Raw genomic sequence first — 20,467 nt, 5'->3', positions numbered from 1 at the left:
ACTTTTCACATCTGTTCTTTGCCCTATTGACTTTACATTTTGGTGATTTAAATCATGGTTTAAGCATTGATGTCAACAAGTCTGGATTATGTAGGGGAAGCACCCATGTCCTGAGAAGACCACTAATAATAGTCCAGTCTAACAACCATCCTTTTATCATACAGTATATGCTATAAGTTCACACTCTCTCCAGCATTTCTTTTGTCCCTTGTTCCTACAGAACACTTCTGCGTAGCAACTTCCTCTCTTTAGCCTGGAGATAAAAGTCCTTAGCCAGCCTTCTCAGTAGAATTAAATTTTTACATCCATATTACAATCTGCACCTCTTTCCCATTCCTGCTACTTAGTCACTCTCTAAGGCCTATGTCTCAAAGTGAGAAAGTTTTCCTCCACCTAAAGCCTATATTCCTCCCAAATGCAGCCAGTTTAAACATCTCCAGTAGTTCAAGACCACAATTAATAACTACAACAGCTCTTGCACCATTCTTCCCCATGTTACTGCTCAGAAGTGCAAAAGAATGCCATGTCAGTACAAGACTTTTGCCAACAGATGCACTATAAATGCTTCGCCATTCATCCTTTCCTGTTCTCAACCTTCCACTAAGATAGGAACAGACTACTTATACTACTAAATTACATTTCAAAGATAAAGGGCGTTACAAAATATGGCTTTTCTTCATCCTTCAAGCCTATGCCCTTCTTTCTCAAATGTTACCAATTCAATCCTTCCCTGGCCTCCGCCAGCTCTCTCCAGGAGAACTCTGCAAGTCTCCCAAGTAGTACCTGACTTCTTACCTCTGCTCAGACTCCTTAATTCATCATTCCTTCTCCTTTGATTAAAGGATTCTTCTGTTCTTTCTTCTGGTGCTTAGTTCTCAAACCTAGCAATATTCAGGTATCAGTCCCATTCCAAAAACTTCCCCATTTACTTCTTCTCAAGCCTTTGCTTTATTGCCATTGCAAGACTGATTTGCCCATATACTGGAAGAACATACAAGTACTCACTACGTCCCTTTGGGATAGTAGAGGGTTATCTAAGGATGCAATCCATCATGCTTTGAAAGACAAATGATACCACAGTTATAAGAAAAGATCAATTGTCCTGCTTGATTTGATGCAGAACACTTACTTTCTTCCTGCATTCGTGCTAAAATTTGCACATCTGTAACATCATTTAGCTTGTAATTTGATCCAATAGAGTCTTCATCCATCTCTGAAGCACTTAACTCACTGTCCAGAGAGGACTGTGGACTTAGTGGAGGGTTTCTATCTGCTGAACTTTTAAGATGACCTACAAAAAGAAAATAAAGTAACAGTAATGTTAGACACTGAGGTTGACTGCCAATTGATTACAAACTTAGGCTGAAAATATCACTTATAGTAAACAGAGCTTAGTCATTATCTTCTAAAAATGAGTAACTTCATAAAATCATTGTTACGATGGCAGAAGAAATTAATGACATATAATCTGCTTCACATGTACCAAGTTTCAGCTGTTATGAATTTGCACAGCTCTTACAGAAAGAGCAACTGCATACCTGTTCTGCTTGTGCTTTTGTTCTCTTCTCTGCATGTTGTAAAACTTAAGTTTGAATACTTGTATATCTTTCTTATACAATAGGGATTTGTTGATCCATTGCATATTGATTCATTTTCAAATGTTTAAAATGTAGTTTATCTGAAAATGCTATTTCTTATTATACATACACACCTTTGCTAAACTACAGCTTAGTAGAAAAACTTTCCTGTTTGCTGCCTTCCTGTTGACACTCTGTTACTAGTTATGTTCCATCATTCTATACTGCAGTCAGGTAGAGGATTGCAGCATATAATGCAGAGCAGAGCTACCTAGATTAAAACAAACTTGGGTAATGACTCCAGTGAATATACTGCAGTGCAGGCTTCTCTTTACAAGTCCACAGTGAACTACAGGCAGATGGACAGTCAATGAAACACACTTTCACCTTCCCTGCAAACTAATCTGAGTCAAAGCAAATATTATAAGCCAACCTCCTGACTTCACTGTAGAGATACGTTCCAGGTATCAATCTTCCTGATTCAAAGAAAGAGTCAAAGGTCCAGAATAAAGGCAGAAAACATTGCCAGAAGTTACTGCTTATATTGATGACTGCGAAGCCTCAGGGAATGCCTTTAATTGAAATATATGCTTCTTCCTTAGATTATATTGTTCACATCACAGAACTACTGATGGATGCATTGACACTGTCTATACCAAATTTTTCAGTGAACACAAGAGTAAGTAATACCATACACGTACTATGCAACCTATATTCCCGTCAATTAGAAGGTCAATTCTAGAAGCTCCTTACATATGTTAGGGACTCCACAGTACTAATGCAAGGAGTTTTGGTCTAACTGCTAATATGCATTGTTAACCTTAGAGACACGGAGATCCAGAGAATACTTTCTTAATGCATTGCATGCCAAGTCATCTGTCAAAAAGCCTTTCCTAAAAAGTTTAAATATTACGTGACACAAATTTCATACAAAACCCCCCCAGGCTTTTGGTGTCTTTCTTACTCTAGCTCCATGTCAATGTGATCTACCTGAGCATGTATTTTTGAAAGTAAGGGGAGGGGAGGAACCACACATGCACTTACCTGAGGTACCAGGAGGTATGAGCTGTTTCACTAAAGCAGATTTCACTGGTGTTGAGGAGGGAGAGTTGAAACCACTGCTGTAGGGGCTACTAGTATTTGGACTATAGGAGCTTGCGTAACTGACCACACTAAAAGGGTTACCGTACAAACTCTGTCTCTTGAGAACTGCATGGAAGAGAAGGAGAGTGACAAATTATACTAAAGGAACCAGTGAAAAATGAACATAATGCTATACGATATCTTCAGTGTGATTTAATTACTAGACAAGTCAAGTAGAACATTTCAGTTGCCATGGAGTTTTCCAGCTTAGTCTCTTAGACTCTTAGACATAATCCTACTGTGAAAGGAGTGGGAGAAGAGGGCAAGACATGATAACAACAATTATTTTCCCAATAAAAATCAGATCTAAAATCACTATGCCTGAGTTATTTTCTTCCACTCAAGATGTTCAACCTAAGCATTGGGAAGGAGGAGAAAGCAACTCAAGAGACAGTAGCTAAGCTACCACAGCATACAATCTGTATGCAACTACATACACACTAGAGCATACAACAAAGTGTTATGGGCTACAAAAGATCAGTCACCCTGTATTTTGCCATAAAAAAACTGGTATCCATGCATATACCAATATGAGAGTGTATATGAAGCCCAGGTGTCTTGATTACAGGCTGAATCAACTTTTGATGCAACCCTCCATATCAACCTACCTTGGAAAAAGACAAAAGTTATAAAATAATAGCAAGTGCCCAATGAAAAAAAAAGGTCCTCTTGTATAATACTGACAGAGAAAGACTGTTCTTGGCTACTACTTAGGAACCATTGCATTACTCTAGCTAGCCAGATGAAAACATCATGTGATTTCCAGATATAAAAGCAAATGATAAAACGATACCTCTAAGCCAGTTACCTTTGATTTTTGCCATTTCAAATTCTTTAAAAAACAAACAACCAAAATAGCCTTGTTCTCATTCCCCTTAGGTTTCATCCTAGCTCTTGTCCGAGAACTCTAGCTAATCCCTGAGACAGTGTTAACATATACAGATAAAACTAAATAAGCCAGCGCTTGAAGAATATCTCCTGCAGTGGCCTCTTTCAGGGTGACAGAACAATAAAATACATATAAACTAAATGGGAATGTAGTTCATGTCTAGTTTTCCAGAATTCAGAAACTTGCGTAGATCACACAGTATTTCAATAGCAACCCAAAGACTGGCACCACAAAACTAGCAATGCCAACTACACACCTATGAAGTTGTCCAAAGCATGGGCTAAAAGGAAAAACAGTTAAGCTTGGCAAAAGCTTATTTTGACATTTCTGGATACCATGAACCTGTTTGGCACAATAAAGCAGAGAACATAGCCACAATATATGGTACACCCTAATACCATAACTATGATATTAGCTGAAATGAGAACTATGGTTCTTATCTCAACTCTCAAATTTAAGTACTGTTCAAATCTACCATTTAAAAAGGCCTCTCCAAAACTAAGTCTATGAGGAAAAGCCACATGGTGGTCATTCCTTTCTAGTATTCTTCATTTTTATAAATAATGTAACTAAAGGAAGGAAGCATAAGATAGTATTAGTTTTTCAGGAAGTATTTTTCAAGTGCACCAGGATTACACAAATCACTATATTGCCAGATTGGTTAGGGAAAACGCCAAATCTTTATCAAGTTAGACCAAACTGTCACTGCTTCAAACACAAAAAAGAAGTCCATACTAACACTACTTGCAAGAGCTGATTAATATTTTCTTATTTTTATTGACAATTTAACACTTCAGCCAAATGAAATTCTTAAAGGTATGCCAAAATTTGGCTACCTGGGAATGCAATTCATTTACTCAGAATTTCATACTCGTATTTTCTATATTTCTTATCCAGTCAAGTAAGCATTAAGAATCTTTGTTATTAAAATACATTACTTCATGACTTCTTCAAACTGACTGTAGGATTGCTCCCTTCTGTATACCTCCTGGTTTAATGCTTTGCGATTTTTCTGTCAGTGTGCTTCAATCCCATATACAATATAAGGTCTAGAACTGGATAATTTGTTCTGCTATTTATCTTAAATGTTTCAATTTCCAGTGCTAAAGTATTTGTAGATCACTGTCACTACTGGCAAACGCAATACCTCTATTCACCTAGTTGCCAGGTTATGGCATATGATTCATATAGCTACTTAAATGCCTAGCCTATTTCATTTTACTCAAACTTACCTTTTATTTTAATACATTAGAAAAATGGAACTTCGGTGGGGCAAAGGTGGAATCAAAGGAAATTTTGTCAGTTTTGATAAAATCAGTTCCTTCAATGCTGAAAATATTTTATGTCAAACTGATAACTGAATTATATTTTAACAGAAAACTGAGTATGTTGCAAAAATTAAACTGAAAGATAGAGATCAAAACTTTATGATATGCAGTTTAGGTCAACTTGCAGCTTACCTAGCTGCTAGAAACTAAACTCTCTTTAAAGGCATGACACTTTTAACACTATGCATAAATATATTGTAAACTGACTAGCATAGGCCTAGCAAAAAGTGTGCAACAACACACCTAAGTAGGTTATAGAAAAAAATGCAGAAATTAAACTTTTTAAAAGGATAGTGCCACACTTCTGGTACTAAAAAAAAAGGGCTGCAATTGGTACAGTAACAATTAGGCTAGTGATAGTGGTGGACTTGAACATGGAGTTGAACTCTGTTGTACCAGACAGCTTGGTACAGAGTTGTTTACTAAAAATCCTTTTATTCAGTGTAAGCTTTATCTTTTTTTTGTGTGTTACAAGCAGCCAAAGGAGACCACAGCTGCACAAAATGCTGCCTTCAGCAGCAAAGCCTGCTGCAGCTCCTCCTCCCACCCCACTTTGCTCTTGGTCACAACCTCCCCAGCTGTCCAATACAAGCACTTGTGGGACTGCACAATTATCCAGACTATTAAAGTAATTTTAAATTAAAAACATTTCAGTTTTTAACTGAGTTTTTCAGTTTTTAGTAGCACCTCAAAAACCATTGTGTTAGCACAACTGAACAGATGGCAGATTGCAGCACAGAGGCAGAAGCAGTAGAAAAGGTGACTTTGCTGCTAACGAGCAGTAGATTCTTTAAACCACACCTCCTACAAAGATACTCTCCAGATGCTAAACCAGTTAATGTTAAAGTTGTTTTAGAGTGCATGAAGAGACAGTTACAGATAGAGGATGGACAGTTTATATTCCAGTTTTTATTGCAAGTCCTAAATGGTATGTGCTAATTTGAGAATGGGGATGGTGAATTTTAGCAAGTATTGAGGTACCTCCATTTCATTTTCCTGAGAGTGTCAGAATGGAAAGCTGCATTTCATTACAAAGCTCAACTAACAAGCTGGTAATTACAAGCAGGTTGTATTCTGGTTGACTCTGATGGGATAACTCCTTTCATAGCAAGTTCCTTCGGCATCCAAGCAAGAAAACAAAAATATCCATTTCAACAGAATCATTGTTCTCAAGCCAAAAAATTATTTTCTAATCATTTGCTGAAAATGGTAAAAAACTGAAATGGTAAGTGTGTAGAACAATTTTTTTATTTTGTACTTATGCAAATTTAAATATTAAACATTATTAGGAAACAATTGTGATACTGTATAACCTTAAAACAAGCTCTTTGTATATAGTCACTGTGATACAAAATGTTTCATCACATACAGATTTCTTTAGAAGGAAAGCACATTTCCGTTACACACAAAAAAAAGTGTTCCCTGGTACATAAAGAAACTTTACATGGTACATCATTTTTCATCCTGGGTAAGTATGAACTTGTACCTCCCATCAGCACAGTATTTTTCCCCAGGAAAAAAAGATGGATTCAAACCTTCTTCTGGCMCAGAGTTCCCAAAGTTTTGCCAACAGAGATTTCTAGAACTTCAGAATACAGTGTTCATACAATAACTAAAGATATGATCTTTATTAGGAGTATCAGACAGCCTTAGTACATAGAACTGATAGCACCATTTTCATATTAAAAAATCCAGTTATATAAGATGAAACAGCTTACATAAAACTACACATTTAGCTTTCAAAGCACTTGAGGGGAGGGTTACTGAGCAGATTTTTTTCATCTTAATATATATATTTTTATAATATTCAGAACCAATATGCAGCACGCACTTTTAGACAACAATTTGTAAAGAAGTCTTGAATACCTCTTTTGCTCTAGAAAAGAGGAATAGAAAAAAAATGACTGTAGAAAACTCATGCTTAAGTAATTTAGAAGACCTATTTTATGAATCAAGACCATTTTTTTCAGACTCCGGAGATCTGTTACTTGTTTTTGTTACAGTTAAGTGGCAAATTTATTCTGGCAGTTTCTGTAGTAATTCAAACCAGTCATTAGTGAAGTCTATCACTGAGGCCAAAGCTAGCTAAAGAATGGTTGGTTTTGAGCAAGCTCAATGCTTAATCCAGAAATCACACTCACTCAGCATGGAAAATATGACAGTTCTTATTACACATATAGCCACACATTTCTGCAATGGGCTATGCTGATCATGCATTTGATATCAAATATTTAAATAAGAATAATCTACTGCCACACAGTTAAAACTGCAATATGACCAAAACTGTTCTTTTCAGCTTCTACTTCTTGACAGTGCAACCATGTCTTCAGAAAGCATCTCCTCCAGAAATTCTGTCTCTTGGGTGCAATATATCTGTGTTCCTGCAGTTTCTTTCATAAGGCACTCTACCAGAAAAATCCTGATACCATTTTAGACTACCATGTGTGGTGACAGTGTTGGTTTCCAGTCATTTACTCTTGCATTTTGGACCAGTGACCTGAGGCACAGCTGAGAGAGGTCTGAGAGAGGCTCCAGGATACTTCTAAGGTTCTGTCTGGTCTGAATATACTTCCAAAACTGAGCAGGACTCACTGCAATTGTAAACTTGGACTCAAGAGTGCAAAGGCACTGTGCATCCTGTGTTCTCAGTGACTGTTAGCCCACAGTAACAAGGAGCTGCAAACCTCTTCCCTTTTTTTAAAATCATGAAATGGAAAAAGAGGTTATCTTATAAGAAGGGAAGAGAAATTGAATGTGGAATACAAGACCACCACTTGAGATAGAGAAATAAGAGAAACAGATTGGATTAGAAAGACATAGTAACAGAGGCTGATGAAAAGAAACATCAGCAAGGATTCAGGAGACAAAGTAACATACCAGCATGAAAAGCCTTATCAATGGAGGCTGGAACTGAAATACACTGAATCAGTAAATAATAAGCTGAGTGACAGGGGTCCATGAGGTACAATTACAATATATGATATATGGCACAAGATATTCTAGCAGTCATGGAGCATGGAACAAAGAAGGTCACAAAAGTCCCTCCTCCCTGCTAGTGGAGCTTCTTGCTACCCTATTTCTCTAAGTACTCTGCTTTGCTCTGAAGGACAATCTCTTTTTCCATTATAACTCCACTTTTTCAATTCATGCAGTCTTCTCCAAACAGCAGTATCAGTACCCATTTCTTATACCACTAATGTTTTCCCTTATTAGTACTGTAGGTGAGTTGCCATACTCTTGCAGATACCACTGCTACAGACAGATTTTCAGAGCTAGGAAAACAAAAGAGGCAAAGCTGTCTAAAGATAATTTGAATATGAACACTTTCAAGTTTACCCACTTCATAGTTGGAACCTCCCTGCCACTCTGCTGCAACTGTGACTAAGCTTTTAAAGATACCATAAGTGCTACAGAATTTGTGGTACTTCTGGAAGATTTCTGCTTAATTCTGACAAAAATTAAGCCATGAAGAGAATTGTTGCTGCTTATCCTATAGTGAAATCCAATCCTATATACTCAGTTAAGTCGTACAGTTTCTCCAAACTCCCAAACTTGCATCACAGTTCATAAATTCTTGTGATTTGGGCACTTATTGTTTAGAATTTTAGTCTATGCCTACAGCAATCTATATACCATTTTAACTGTTCATGAAAACAGTGTCTGGACATTTGTGAAGGTAGCACACAAAGCACAACAGGGAAAGATGAAAGGTAACTTCATTAAAGGGTACTGTCACCACTTTGATCGCTATTTGTATAAGAAAGAGAAAGGATTTTTCATTTGAGCTACTAGCAATATTTCAAACTTTATTAAGAATGATTTCAATACAAACCACAAGAAAGATGGAATTGCTCCAGACAGGAATTCAAGGAGAGAGAATAGTAACAGTCAAATAAACTCAGCATAAAGTTTATGCATAACCACATAAAGGAGTTGGGGACACAGGTGGAACTAAATGTTCAGATGTTCTTAGTCCAAGTCCAACTATTCAGCTAATTCCTGAAGATAAGTCTAGGAAAAATAAACTGCATGTAGTGCAAAGAGACAGAAATATGGGGTGAGAAAAGAAATAGTTAAAAAAAAAAAAGGCATGGCATAGCATAATTGATTTTTTAAAAATAAAAACAGGCTCAAGCAAAAAAAATAAAGTTCTGGAAAAGAGTTAAAGGCTACAGACAAGTATAGAGCATATACACGGAACAGCAGTGCTGGTTAGTTGACAGGAAGAAATTAAAGTAGTCGGGTAGAGAATTCTAGTTAGACCTTTGGCATTTTACTGCTAGTAGAACATCAAAAAGAGGCTGGTAACAAGATGATGGAGAAGGCACACTTTCAGCCTCAGAGGGCCAAATGCTCAATCCTTCTCCAGTTTTAAATATAACCCCCTACTTTATTTCAAGAAGGAACCGTGAATTCTGCATTTCTTAATCTGATGATGGCAAGATCTTAAATTACTAAGGATGGGAGGAGAAGAAATCAATATTCTCTCCCCAAAGTATTTGAGATTTTCAGCCTTCATTTCCTTAGCTGAAAGAAAACAGCTCATCCAGCAGAAAACTAAACTCTGTGCTAACGTATTAGACAAATATCTAACAGTTATGCTAGTTTAATACAGTGTTTTGATCCAACATGAAAGAGATTTATTTTTTAAAAAAGATCTCCAAGTTAAAGACTTTGTTTCTTCCTGAAAATTTCTGACCAAGTTGTAACTATGCAAGTGGCAAAAAACTCTGAAATCATGACTCATGGTCTAATGCTTCCTTTCATTTTACTCACATAGTCCTAAAAATGAAAGTGAATTATTGTTTGCAAACCATTACAAAAGCTTTAGACAGAAGTAACTGCTGCATCTAATCCTTTTCTCTCAAGTATCATCGAATTCTGAATCACCTACACAACCCAACAGTGTTCGTATGCATGAACTCACCTGACATTGTCTGTTCCAGCCTGTGGATCAGCGATTTTTTAGCACATTCAATATCAGGACTTGGGTAATCCAATACCTGCCTGCACCAAATTAATGGACTAACAAATTTTTGCACTGGAGTCAGTTTCTTCTTTGGAGATGTATATAACCTGAAAAGAAGAAAGAAAGTCTATGTAGGCAGACAAAATCAGCACAAGATCAGGCATGTGAAAAGATACTACGCACTACGCTATTTCTATTCTTAGACTATATCTCTACAGTACAAATCCCGAAATATCAAGACAGCACAAGTTTTACCTTTAAATTAACTCACTCGGATACAGCGTAGTTCTGACAATGCATACCTATCCCAGGATTTCTGGCAAGAGCGGAAGCCTATCTTGATACACTGGAATACACAGATTGATATGCCAGAAACAAAAATGTCTTCACTTTTCAGACATATTAGGTATATGGGCAATTTCACTGTGCCACATAAATGCACAACTCAGGATTAACCTTTTGAGATTTAAGTTGCATCTACTTTAGAAGTAAAGAAAGCAATATGCAACTTTGTGTTTTCCTAAACACAAAGATGTAGCAAGCGATAAGCATCATAAGGAAGCAACAGCACAAAACTGAACACAAAGTTACAGGCACAGAACAAGTCTAGCATTTTAGTACCCTTGAATGATAAAGCAATGTTTTATTTTACGTATAATTTGTATCCTGGCACCTGATCCTCCAGATTTTTTCCTTTGAACACAAAACAAACAGACTGTCTTTGTCCTGAGGAGTGTACAGTCAAGCATTAAAAACAAGAAACAAGAGATAATGCAGACATCAGAGAGTAGGGGAAACAATGAGACAATACTGTTGTGCGGGACACACTGAGGCTTCTGCCCATGAGCACCCCCATCCATATATTTTAATGTCAGCATTCTATGACCAAAGAAATAAGCATTCCATTTTAAGGGCTTCAGAATTGAGCTGAGAAGTTCTCTTCCCTCAAAACAACAACAAAAAGTTTAAAGGAAAAGCCATATCCAATCATAAACAAAATAGGAATATTTAAGCTTCATCTTTGGACTAAAAGCCAAACTTGGAAATTTGGTTCAACAAAAGACAGTGAACAGCAAGATTTACAGCTCTAACTAGAGCTTTTGTATACGCAGAAATGGTTAAACAAACGTTCCTTCCAGAAGTGTCTGATGACAGACTTGATATCCCAAGTGAACACGGGTCTACGCTACGCACTGCGGCTTAGGAACGTTTGACGGCCTAGTGCGCCACGCTCCTACACGAAGCCGACAACAAGAACTCATCTTCTTTGTGCCAATGACATCAACAACACAAGTTAGTCTCCACAGTTGTATTATGAGATTATTAACCAATCCGTCCTCTGTAATTCTTGAATTCAGTTTGTTTTATAAACAGCTTTAAAAGTTCTTTTTTAAATTACCATCCTGAATGTCACATTTCTTACAAAAGGCTCCCAAGAAGCACACTAAAACAAAAACCAGAACAAACAACAAAAAAACTCTCACCCAAAATGCTGATCAGCTTGTTTAGAACATGCTTTATACCACTCTTCCCTCAGACACCAAAAAAATAGTTTGCAAATGCAGGAGAAAGTCTTTTTATTAGTTTATGTCTTTTAAACAAAAAATAAACAGCTTGTGACAACACAACATGATGTAATACCTCTTTATAAAGCTGACATAGCACATAGAAGACTATGGAAATTTGTGTGATTTTGGCTAATCCCCATGACTAAATATTTAGTTAATATTGCCAGCAGAAAGTTCTTTCAGCATATAATTCAGASAGTGAAGAAAAAAGCCAATTTATACTTCATTTCCAGGAGTTCAGCCTCATTTTTTTCTGTTTATGATATAGTTTATGTTCAGTTTTATTACTGTACCCAGAATACTGGAATTCAGACTTGTTCATACCAGTTTTATTCCATTACTGAAAGAAAGTCTGAACAGTTGAGCAATCTTACTAGGAAAAGAAAAAAAGGTGTGTGTGGGGGGATTTCCTGTGTAAGAATGTGAAGGAATGTCTTGCATGATTAGGAACTGCACGGTACCATGCCATCTCCCTGCAGCGGCACTGGTCTGCACTGATCTCAGATGTGCTTCTCTCTCCTTATAGGATTAATGGTTGGATGCTGCTTGCATAACTTTTCAAACAGCCACTGCTCCATACTACAGTCTTGTAGTATACTACAGGCTTGTCCTCCACCCAGTATCATGGTGGTCACTACAAACAGCTTCTGTAGAAATCATTATTCCATGTTTCATAAATGAAACAAAACCCCCAAAATTATCAAGCAAAAACATTGTGTTCACAGATTACATAAGACTTGGAATCCCTGCAGACCTGGTTAAAAGGCAGAAACAATATTTTCAAGAACAAAACATTTACAAGAAAAGTGAGATTTAATTAGCTATATCTGACTGTGTTGAACTCAGACCAGGAGAAAGAAAGAATGAGGGTTGTTATATATATAAATATATCTATCATACATAAAGCATGTTATCTCTTCTAGCAGTATCCTCAGCACACCTTACAAGCACTCTGCCCACAAACATGCTAAGAACCCATCACCCAACTAAATCCCTGAAGACCCTTGTGCAGGACAGGACAGGAAGTGTCCGTTTCACAGTTCTTGTAAACAGCTACACAAACTGCCGTACTTTATGTGATTATCTGCATACAGCTAAAAATGGTGTTCAGCATTTACTAACTAACACTCAGTGAAATTGTCTTTTTATCACTTATTTTCCTGTATGCTTCCCTATCTTAAGGTATCTTTACACAGTACAAAAGTGTCAAAGGCAACAAAGCTAACTTTTGTGCTGTACAGACTCACTCTGGATAGCTGAGATGCCTTGCTGCGCTTGAGAAGTTCCATGCACATTTGAAGTGTTTACAGTAACACCCAGTGTAATGTACAAGAAATAGAAGTGCACATCCTGTTTTAAGGGTCCACAAACAGGATATCTTGAATAAACCTGCAAAACTAATCAAAATGGCATCTGATATTTTAAGCTCTAACATTCATTTCTTCAATTTTCAATAGCTGCATTTATCTCATGTGCAGAGTATGCACTGAAACTGTGCCAGACACATATTGCAAATTCTCCCATCTCTTTCCAGCCAATTGGTTTTAACAGCCTTTGCTTCACCTCACAATTCAAGAAAAGTCAGAACTTAGAATATACATGTTTCATGTAACTCCATTACCTCATGATAAACACGTGCATCGATACAATGACACTGACTCTTTCAAGACAGTCTCTTGTGCACCATGCAATTATGAACTCCATACTCCTTTATAAAGCAGTGATCTTTATTTCCCATCTGGCATAGAACAGATAAGTTTTGAACCAGATGCAAGTCTACTTAATTTTTTTAAATCAAAATTAGGCAAAGCAAGACTGGGGCAAGGGGGGATTTCTTTCCTTCCTCTCTTCCCAACAGCAGGAAGGGAGAAAGAACAGAAAGGATACTATGGAATTAAAATAAGAGGACAGAAATAACTTCATAATGCTAAGTGATTTCTCTGTCAAACTACAGCTTGACTCGAGATACAGGTCCTCCTTAGCTGAAGAGCTTTCCAGAACAGACCCATTCCTATTTGTACCTGTTTATGCATACTACAGTGATATAGCACTGATAGTAGCACAGGAGCTTGAACATTGAAGATTATTAATGTGATCTCATACATCTTTAAACACTACTAAACTACTTTCTAAAAACAGGAAATTGAAAATGATTGAGGAAGCTGACAGCTTATAGTTACCACCCATATTGCAAACATTAACACACCAGAATACTATACTCCAACTTGTCCACAAAGTAAAAAAACCACAACTATAATCCAGTGACACAAGATCAAGCAAAAGAAAACACTACAAAAAAAAGTGCTCCAAGAGCATCAATCTATTTTGAAACAGCAATAAGAAACTAAACACTATGATTCTGTTGCACACACTAATATTCCCTTCCTTTAGCTGTCACTAGTTGACTGTGTCACAGCAGTACCAATTTCAAGTTTAAAGCCGTCAAGGGCTCCACGGATTAGTTCTAGAAAGACATAATACAAAAAGGGCAAAGCTTCTGCAGAAAGCCCACTGTCACTACGAGCTCACATGATAACGTCAGCCTAATAGGGCAAGCCAAAGCATGCTATAGTGGGACAGAGCTGAGCTGGAAAAAACTTTAGAATACAAAGCACATGACATTGAGGTAGGAATAGAGTATCTGGGTAATGAATGCCTCACCTGCTGGACACTCCCCCGCATCAAAATACAACAAGAAGCTAGTTGCCACAGGCATGAGAGCCAAGGCTCTGCTCAGATGTCGGGAAGAAAGGAGAAGTCTTTGCACCAAAATCCTTCTACTGCTCGTGTGCAAGAGTCGAGGAAAAATCATGCAAATGAATATGAAGTCACAGGACCGAATTAGAAGGAAGATGGCAAGTGGAAGGAACTTGAGGTAAAGCTTATTTTAGCCATATTAACTTTAAGCAAAAACAGTCAGATACATTAGAGGCACTGAAATAAGGGAGTGTACAAAACACGTCACAGCTAAAAGCAGGATCAAAAAAGCCACTTGAAAAGAGGATGTGAAGGTAAAAATAAAAGTCCCAGGACAAATCAGTAAGAAACTCCCCTAAAATAAAGGGGAGAGGATCTCATGAAGAAAAGCTACCAAAAGAAATTCAGGGAATGACGAGACTGGAGGATCTTGAAAATACACAATTTAGAGCATGACAGTACGATCGGTCTAAATTTTTCAGGAGTCTTATTTGAAGCAGCTTAAACAAGTTAGTTTTTAAGAAGGATATTTGGACAAGCAGCTGCAGGTCAAGTCTTAAGAGAATCTCTAGCTGTAAAGAAACAAAACCCTATGTCACAGCTCTGCATAAATTTGGTCCAGAGGTTTCCTTCTCTTCCCTCCTCCCTCACCCTCCCCATAGTAACAACCCTCTAGCTGTAAATGACTGGGAAACACTCAGCCAGTAACTACAAATCTGTCTGTGTACTCAACTAAATGTTTCCAGCTCTTTCTGAATGATACGTGAGTTGCAGTAGAACTATAGCTCTCACAAAGATAAGGCGATGAATACCATTAAAAATGCTTTGACAATTTTATTAAGCCTTCATATTAAAGTGGCTCTTTTCAGCTACATGGTGCTACTTCAGTTTGATTTTGGAGGATTCAGAGGGGGTTACAAAGTGCTAATGTTCACTGGTAACACAACCATCTTCCTGTCACCAGCAATTAAAGGTAGTTAGCTGTGCCCTTGCTAGTGTCTGGAAATTATAGCCATTACTCACTTCCTCATCTCAGAGGAAGATACTGTTGCCTGAAAGGGATGTTGGAGAACGGAATAAGGGGCAGCACACAAGAGATGAGACCAGAAGTATGTGGAGCTTTCAAGAGCTTGTAAAACTCTTAACACCATTATGTTGCTTCCCTAGAACTGTCACACAGATTTTGTAAAACTTTCCGTGTTTTGAGAAGCTTTTCAAAAGGAAGTTGCTTATATGCTGTAAAGTGGCATTGTAGGTACTTATATGGAAGGGAAAGGAAAAATGTTGAGAAGTTTTGTGTACTATTAAATGCAAGTGTTCCAAAATAAAAGTCTGTTTAACCACTAGTCTTGAGAGTCCTACTAACACCTATAGAAAACAGAAACATCAACTGACTTAACCGTGCCTAAATAAGACATGATTATGAAGTCTATTTTAGGGATACCATTAAGACACTAAAGGAAATCCATTCAGGAAACTCGCACTGAAGCTTTCATGATATCCAAGTATCAAGCATGCRTATAAGCCATAAATACCACACAAGAAATTAGAAATAGGAAAAAAATTGTTCTTCTCAGGATTTTTTCAACAGTCCTCAGACATTCATTTCACAGTGAACATGGATTAATCCAAGCCATAAATCAAATATTGTCTGATCTTACTAGTTGTTTCATATGATAAGCAAGGATTACAAGAGTTATTAGTTTATCATACATGCTTATTTTCATATCATCTTCCTTGTGTGAGAAGCCATCATCTGAATTTGATTAAAAATCCCTCTAAATCAGACTCACATTTAACCTGCCACAAGCTGAAAAAACATGAGTTTCTTTTACTTAAGTTACAAGGCAGGAATTGATCAGAACCTGTTCAGTTTCCAAGAGGCTCAAGACCACATTAATACAATGCAGCTTTAACAACTGAACAGGAAATACTGCAATGTAAAGCTCTATCCCAGCAGTGGTATTTCATTCAGGTGTAGCTCTATCCTAAAACACTTATCCTACACTCTACTAGTTCACTACAGCAAATTCTAGGGTACCAAAATTGAAAGCTAGTGCTCAAAGAAGATTAGCAATATGAGATGAAAGACTCATTACAGGTGACAATCAAGATTTTTACCCTCTGTATCTCAAAGCAACAACTTTGCCAACTAATTGGAAATGGATGACTGGAACAGAGACAAACTATTAAAGAGGTACCAATTTAATATCTGTTGAATGAGAAAGTGTATAATAGTAAAGGTACTTGTGTTCCATTTTAAGCAAACAGGATATCCAATGAATATCAGGCCTTCAAAAACACTAAAAAAATATTATTTTGAAGCATTAAGATTAATATAAACAGCCCACCAATATAATTTCACTTTAAATGAGCCAGCAAATGCCTTTTGTTTGTTAACGAAGTCAGCCAGCTGTTAGCTATTTCAGTCCAACCAAGGGGGCTTTAGTCTGAAGTGACAGAAAAACATCTGATAAGTGTTAGACTGGCTTTTATAACAACATAATTTAAGGAGGGTGCAACTGTTCTGAAGTTTGCTGAGCAATGATGTATAGAAGGCAGATATATAGCAAGCTCTGCACTCTCCTATGCACATACCRTACGTAAGTTTTGAAGAGAAAGCACTGTATGTTCTTCTCTGACATTTAAAATAAAGGTGCTCAGAAAGCTTAGCTGACTGGCTACATAAGTTAGCACCAAGCAAGTTACAACATAGATTCACAACACATTACCTACTCTACAGTAATTGCCCACATGCGCGCATTCATCCTGCACTAAACTTGAGATAACTCACTTTTAAGATGAGGCATAGCAAGCTACCCTGCATACCGTTACCAAGTTGTCTCTAGTGTGCTGCACATCCACACCCAACCTCACCCAGCAAGTCAGGCAGGGAGTTGTATACTGTGTCCTGCCTCTTTGAGGATTTCTCCATGCTGGTCCACCTCCCTGCCCCCCCTTTTTTTTTTAAATCAATTGAAAAGCTTACTTAGATTGAAATTTCAACAAACTTAACTTTGATCCAGACTGGTTCAAGAGGAGATAAACACCCTAACTAAAGTTAGTGCTGACTTCTTGAGGAATTAGTATTCCTAAAGCAAACTAAATGGGACTAGGTGTTCCAGTACCATGTGTGTACCCCTATTTGCAACCTTCAGTACCCTATTAGGAAGAAAGTTTGAGCACCTTACCTAGGTTTTAGAGGCATATGGCCAAGAAATTCAATCTAAATTCACTTCAATATTTTTAGTAATTTATGTATGTTTTGAAGATTGACTCACCCGTTAAACTATTTAAGGGTGTTAAAACATATCTGGATTTGACTAAACATAGTCAAAGGAGAGAGAAGAAAAAAAAGGCAAAAATAAACAGCCCCAAAGTTCAGTAATACCACTTTAGCAGCTAATACTGCTACTAGAGCAGTAGTACCAGAGTTCTTTTCACTTGTTGGTAATTTCAGACTGGTTCTACTTTTTACCCCTTTCATTTTCCTACATTTGTCCTGTGTAGACATACTGATAAGCATTTAAAGAATTAAAATCTTAAAAAGGGCTGATCAACTGCGGGATGTGGGTTTTGTCTAAAAGATAGGAGTTTCGGCATCATTTTCAGTCACAGTATTTACTGTTCCATCTTAAATTCATAATCAAATGCCATAGGCACCAATCTGAGTCATTAAGTGTAAAAGAGTACAGTTTTGGTAGTGAAGAAAATCATTCCTGCAGCTACTGCCAGGCTGAAGACAATTTCATAACAGGGTATACGAATATTTGGACCAAAGAATGCCCATATGAGATAAGGTAGAAAGAAGAACCAAGTTAACAGATGATGATTAGGGGTGCTGGCTATCTCCCACACCAAGGTCCTTCTGAAACCAACACTAGAGACAAATTTGGGCTTCTCTATACAGACAATGGAGAATGGCAAGATGAATCAACTTTTTATGCAGATACTGTGATTTAAGTAAGCATAGTTTGCTTTCATGTGAGGCTTCCTCAGGTGGTAAGTGGCCTTTGATCTCTACACTGGTTTAATCCTGTAGTTTAAACAGGATTTTGGGTTAAGCAGTAGTGATTCAAACCCATTTGGAACCTGGAAGAGTTCACATGGGATTTAAATTTCATTGAGTACATTCACCTTTTCAGTTGACTGAATTACCTTTTGAGTGACACTTTATAAGCAAGGCTTTAAGAGCAGGATTTTTTATGAAACAGTTTTAAGAGAAATCAACATAGTCACATCATCCTTATTTTCAGTTTTGTTTCTTCTGTGATTGATCCACTAGTGTTCTGAAAATTTCCAGCTTCCTTTAGAGCAATAACCTCCATTTATCAAATGCACAAAAACAAAGTAATCAGAACAGTGACAAAAGGTATGCCTACCTTCATAAGACAGACAGACAGAAAGAAAGAAAAAGACAGACAGACATTGTAGAGTATTAAGTGCCTCAATGGGCTGAGGTAAATAATGTTCAGAAGTTGTAGGAGTTGTATTTCCATTTTTATAAAATAATTCAGAAAAAAAAAACTTTGTCAGTCAACCTTTCAGTCTAACCAAATCACATTTATCATTAGCATTTATCATAAGCACTTATCAAGTGCTTATTAAATTATAGCAAGAAAGGACAACGTTTTTTCTTAAAATACATAGTCATATTTCTTAACATGCAAGACAATAAGTAAATTTTAACAACTATTCTTTTCTAGGTATATGCTTTTATCTCTCAGTCACTGTCCTGTTTGGGATTGAAATTTGGTAGTAGACTCACTAAAATACTAAGCAAGAAACAAAGACGTGCAATGGACTGCATTTAAGTTTTGTTGTCTTTTGAGAATTAGAATTTCCATAGAAATATGACTGAAGCCACAATGAAGTGTAATTAAGCAGTCAGCAAAAACATTTAATCTTGATACACAACCCAGTCATAATGTCGAGATACATGCTGAGATAAGGGAAACATTATCTTAATTTTTAGAAGTAGGGGAGACTAAGGCAGACAGCGTAAGTAATTTGTCAAACATTTGACACCAGCAAGGGCAGTGCTCAGTGAAAGCGAACGATGCCACCTCCCCATGAGTGTCCAAAACCACATAAGCAAAAATACATAGCATTTATGCCATTAGTGTCACTGTATGCTCTACAGTGACATTCTAATTTTCACTAGAGGTGCATTATTTTGGCCCACAATTTAGGATTAATATAAAAATGATAATACCTATTATCACTAGAAGACATGACATTCCCAAATCTTGCCATCCTACTCCAAACTTCCTATTTAAACACAGAATACTCTGTTTCCCTAAAGTGTTATAAATCAATAGATTACAAGGCATAAGATGGGAAATAAGAGTAGCTGCCTTGCATAAATCTGTCATCTGGAAGATGATGCCTTGTGTTAATTTAGTAAGCTTATGCTGGATGAGAATAAACTTATGCTCTCATACTTTTCTAGTGGATCAGGCTGGATTTCAGTCTTATGAATTCTCCAAGGAAGTACAAATATCCTATCCTCCCAGAGCAACTAAAACATTGCCCATGCACAGAATCACTTAAGTGTTTTTAATGGCGTTTATTACAACTCAGAAGGACTTTTTTTGTCTATTTGTCTGGAGGTTAACTACAGAAAGAAACCTCTGTAGCTGAGCTTACAGCCAACTCCGACCCAAGTCAGACTGCTTTTGTTAGGTTTTCCTCCATGTACACACTTGCCCTGTGTTTCTCTGTTGACACAGCACTCTTCCCCACTACTTATCCTACTGCTCTAATGCTGCTCCCCAACCAGTGTCACGGGAAACTTCAAAAAGGCAACTGGAGAACAGCACAGTGTTTAGAGAGAACAAGCCTTCCTGCTTCCCTGCAGGAGCTCATGCGAGTGTAATAAAGACCTGGTGAAGAAGCGCCTGCAGGTGCTCCTGCAGGAGCAGCAGCGTAAGCAATCTATTTAAAAAGAGAGGCACTGCCTAAGGTAAACCGTGGTCCTACATAGCTAGCAATAACTGAAAGCGTGCAAGACAACGCATTTATGAGATGAAGGAGTATGCTACGCTTGCTGCCTCTATAGTTAAAAAGAGATCAAGGCTTAAAGTATGTTTGATGTGGATTTAAAGAAAAAACAGCAGTACGTGGGGGCTAATTCCACCCTACCCCAGACATTTTCCACAAGTTCCTCAACACATGCGCATCTTCTAAACTTGTAAGAGGCGGAGGCCGCCACTCGGGCGGCGGGGCCAGGCCCCCCGGGCCCCCGAGTGCCCCCCGAGCCCCCCGCTCCTGCCGCGGCCGGACAAAGCGCAGCG

General features: G+C 37.5%; 1 protein-coding gene across 3 annotated transcripts in view; it reads right to left on the bottom strand.

Moving 5' to 3' along the window:
• Window positions 1-14,710, bottom strand: part of SLAIN2 (SLAIN motif family member 2) — a 33,548-nt gene extending 18,838 nt beyond the window's left edge. For 2 of the 3 annotated variants that reach the window (XM_026078629.1, XM_026078630.1), the window contains exons 1-4: window positions 12,722-13,285; window positions 9,865-10,013; window positions 2,622-2,786; window positions 1,130-1,291 (exon numbers count right to left, since the gene is read on the bottom strand). In XM_026078629.1, the coding sequence (XP_025934414.1) occupies window positions 1,130-1,291; window positions 2,622-2,786; window positions 9,865-10,013; window positions 12,722-12,909 (664 nt within the window). In that variant the 5' untranslated portion in view covers window positions 12,910-13,285. Of the gene's footprint in view, window positions 1-1,129; window positions 1,292-2,621; window positions 2,787-9,864; window positions 10,014-12,721; window positions 13,286-14,135 lie in introns of those variants that run through there. The other variant, XM_026078631.1, reaches the window with a different exon arrangement.
• Between the last annotated feature and the right edge of the window lie 5,757 nt (window positions 14,711-20,467).

The sequence above is a fragment of the Apteryx rowi genome, unplaced genomic scaffold (genome assembly GCF_003343035.1).
Source record: "Apteryx rowi isolate R43461 unplaced genomic scaffold, aptRow1 scaffold_481, whole genome shotgun sequence".
Classification (NCBI taxonomy): Eukaryota; Metazoa; Chordata; class Aves; order Apterygiformes; family Apterygidae; genus Apteryx; species Apteryx rowi.
Note: the sequence above shows the minus strand (reverse complement) of the source record. Positions and strands in the feature narration are given on the sequence as shown.